The sequence below is a fragment of the Penaeus monodon genome, chromosome 37 (assembly GCF_015228065.2).
Source record: "Penaeus monodon isolate SGIC_2016 chromosome 37, NSTDA_Pmon_1, whole genome shotgun sequence".
In the NCBI taxonomy this organism is placed as follows: Eukaryota; Metazoa; Arthropoda; class Malacostraca; order Decapoda; family Penaeidae; genus Penaeus; species Penaeus monodon.
This window is the reverse complement of record NC_051422.1, coordinates 2,066,181-2,068,680: the sequence shown is the minus strand read 5'-3', so window position 1 is coordinate 2,068,680 and position 2,500 is coordinate 2,066,181. Positions and strand designations below refer to the sequence as shown.

At 52.2% G+C, this 2,500-nt stretch overlaps 1 protein-coding gene across 1 annotated transcript in view; it reads right to left on the bottom strand.

The window, feature by feature from the left end:
* The window catches only part of LOC119596044, a 13,382-nt gene extending 12,462 nt beyond the window's left edge, over positions 1-920 (bottom strand). The window contains exon 1 of the mRNA XM_037945150.1: positions 1-920. This exon is cut by the window's left edge and continues 738 nt beyond it. Coding sequence (XP_037801078.1) covers positions 1-920 — 920 coding nt within the window.
* Between the last annotated feature and the right edge of the window lie 1,580 nt (positions 921-2,500).

The window sequence follows — 2,500 nt, the reverse complement described above, 5'->3', positions numbered from 1 at the left end:
GAATCTTGAGATGCTGGCGAAGTCGGTGAAGTTGTCGAGGCTTTGTGTCCCTGCTGCGAGTTTGGGGAAGTTGAACTTGAATCTGAAGACGACGGCATTTCGCTTGTCTGACCCGTAGTGCGACTATTCGCGTCATTCGATCCAGATTCTGAGCTTTCCTCGGCCGATCTGTTCGCCTGTGACTCTGCAACATCGGGACACCCTTGTTGAACACGTCTACTGTGTATGTTTGAACCCGACGCGTCACCACTTTGAGCAGAAGCCCCGTCTTTGGCATCCTTCTGATTCCGATCGAGCTGACTTCTCGCAGCGTCTCCCTTCCTCGTTATCTTAATAGGCTTGGGAGGAACCGGAGGCCCTCTCTTCGCGGCAGGTAGGGGCTTAGCGCTTATCTTGGGCTTCGGGACGCCGTTCATCTCCGCGCGGCCGGCTCTGTCACCGCCCTGCCGCACCGCGATGTAATCTTCAAAGCTCCTGACGTACGTGGCTTCGGCGTGGATGTTATCGGCGCTGCGGCGGAGGGTCGCCTCGGGCCCCGGGCGCCCGCCGCCGCCACGGGAACGGAACAAACGTTTCCCTTCCGCGCGCGATTCGCTCGTGCCGTCGCCGCCCCGGGCGTCGAGGAGCGACGGCAGCGACGAAGGGGGCTGCGCGCCGTGTCTCTGCTGAGCCCTGCAACGTTGCAAGGCACCTGCAGCTGGTGCACAGTACGTGGGCGCGAGCGACGTGAAGTGGGCGCCGGGTGATGCATCGTGGTCATCCAAGAGCGAGGGCAGTGAATTGCACTTGACAACGTTGCTCATGTTGTCCCTGCCACCGCCCCGGGCCGTCCTCAGGCTTTTATTTTCGCTCGGACTTCCATCCTCACTGCGTGGCTGGCTCCGCGCTCCGCCTCCTGCCGAGACGGCCGGGGATCTCATGCTCTCTCCACGCCAACGCTGACCGAATCGAGGCGCATGCTACTCTACAAAACACGGAAGACACACTCGACAGGCACTCTGGCTGAAGGAAGAAAGCACGCAAAACCACTTATTTCTCCTCCCTCATCTTCACACACACACACAAAACACAATAAACCTCACACGTCACGACGTCACCAAGGTCCCAACACACGCGCACATCAAACCCACGCCTCACGCCACATCACAACACGCCCACCGACACTGCCCCGGCACGTTGCACAAGGACCCCCGAGAGAACGAGTGTGTGTGAGAGCGAGAGAGACGGAGAGTGCAGGTCCCCCGGTATCCTCAGCGCGGCGGTCAACACAACACTACCACCTTGAGGGAGAGCAACACCTTCGCACACGGACGCACGGACACCCCCTCCCCCTTACTCCGCCCTCCTCTCCCCTCCCCACTACTCCGTCCTCCTCTCCCCTCCCCCCTCTCTCCCCTCTCCTCCCCACCCCACACCTCAGCTCAACCCTCAAGTTGCCCGTTACTGATTCATTCTTCTTATTTCTTATTCCGTTTTTTGGTCCTTATTCGCTCTGTCTGTCTGTCTGCTCCTTTCTCCCTACTTATTAGATCCTTACTGTTTTTTTTTTTTTTTTTTTACAGTTCGATCGATTCCATAGCGTGTTCAATCAATGAGACGACCCCCCCCCCCTCTCACACTCAAACACTTCCCTCAAAAAAAAAAAAAATCCCTCATACTCACAACTCGACAAAACTCTTCATCCTCAAGACATAAAAAAATAACTCATACACTAACACTCATACCTCACAATCACAGACACCCCATCTCCCCTCTTCTCCCCCCCACCCACTTACCCCTTCCCCTCCCCACCCAAACACCCCCTCCCCTCCCCACCCAAGGCACCCAAGCATCCCCTCCCCTCCCCACCCAAGCACCCCCTCCCCTCCCCACCCAAGCATCCTCGCATAATTTGAACAAGAGATCGAGACATTTTGCTCTCCAACAAGCGACCACCACGAGTGAGAAGTCCATCCTTGTTTTTTTTCGTATTTTCTCTCTTTTTAATTCGTTTTATCACAATGTTTCGCGCGAGTGATGCGACTGGGGGAGCAGGTGACGGAGCCTCTCGAGGAAAATTTGCATCGCCGGGATCGGGTCTGGCTTCCCGTGGCTGATTTGTTGCTATTTTTATCGTATTTTTTTCTGAAGTTAATGTTACTGTTGGTCTTCTCTTTAACTTTATTAATGTTGCTGATTGTTTTTAATGTTCTAATTACCATTGTCATTCTCCTTACTATGGTCATTAGTGGCATTAGTATCATTAATACAATTTCTGTTGTCATTATTATCATTGAAATCATAATCACAATTCTCGGTAATATCGCCATTATCATCATCATTACCTTAACATCCTTATCATCATCAGCATTATCACTCACCTATTTACCATCATTTCAATATAATTATCAGCTTACTTGCTATACTTCTATGGCTAACCAAGGCACTAATTCTGTATAACAAATATACAACATATATTTTACATCGGGGTAATAAAAATCCCTAAGAACATATTACAAAA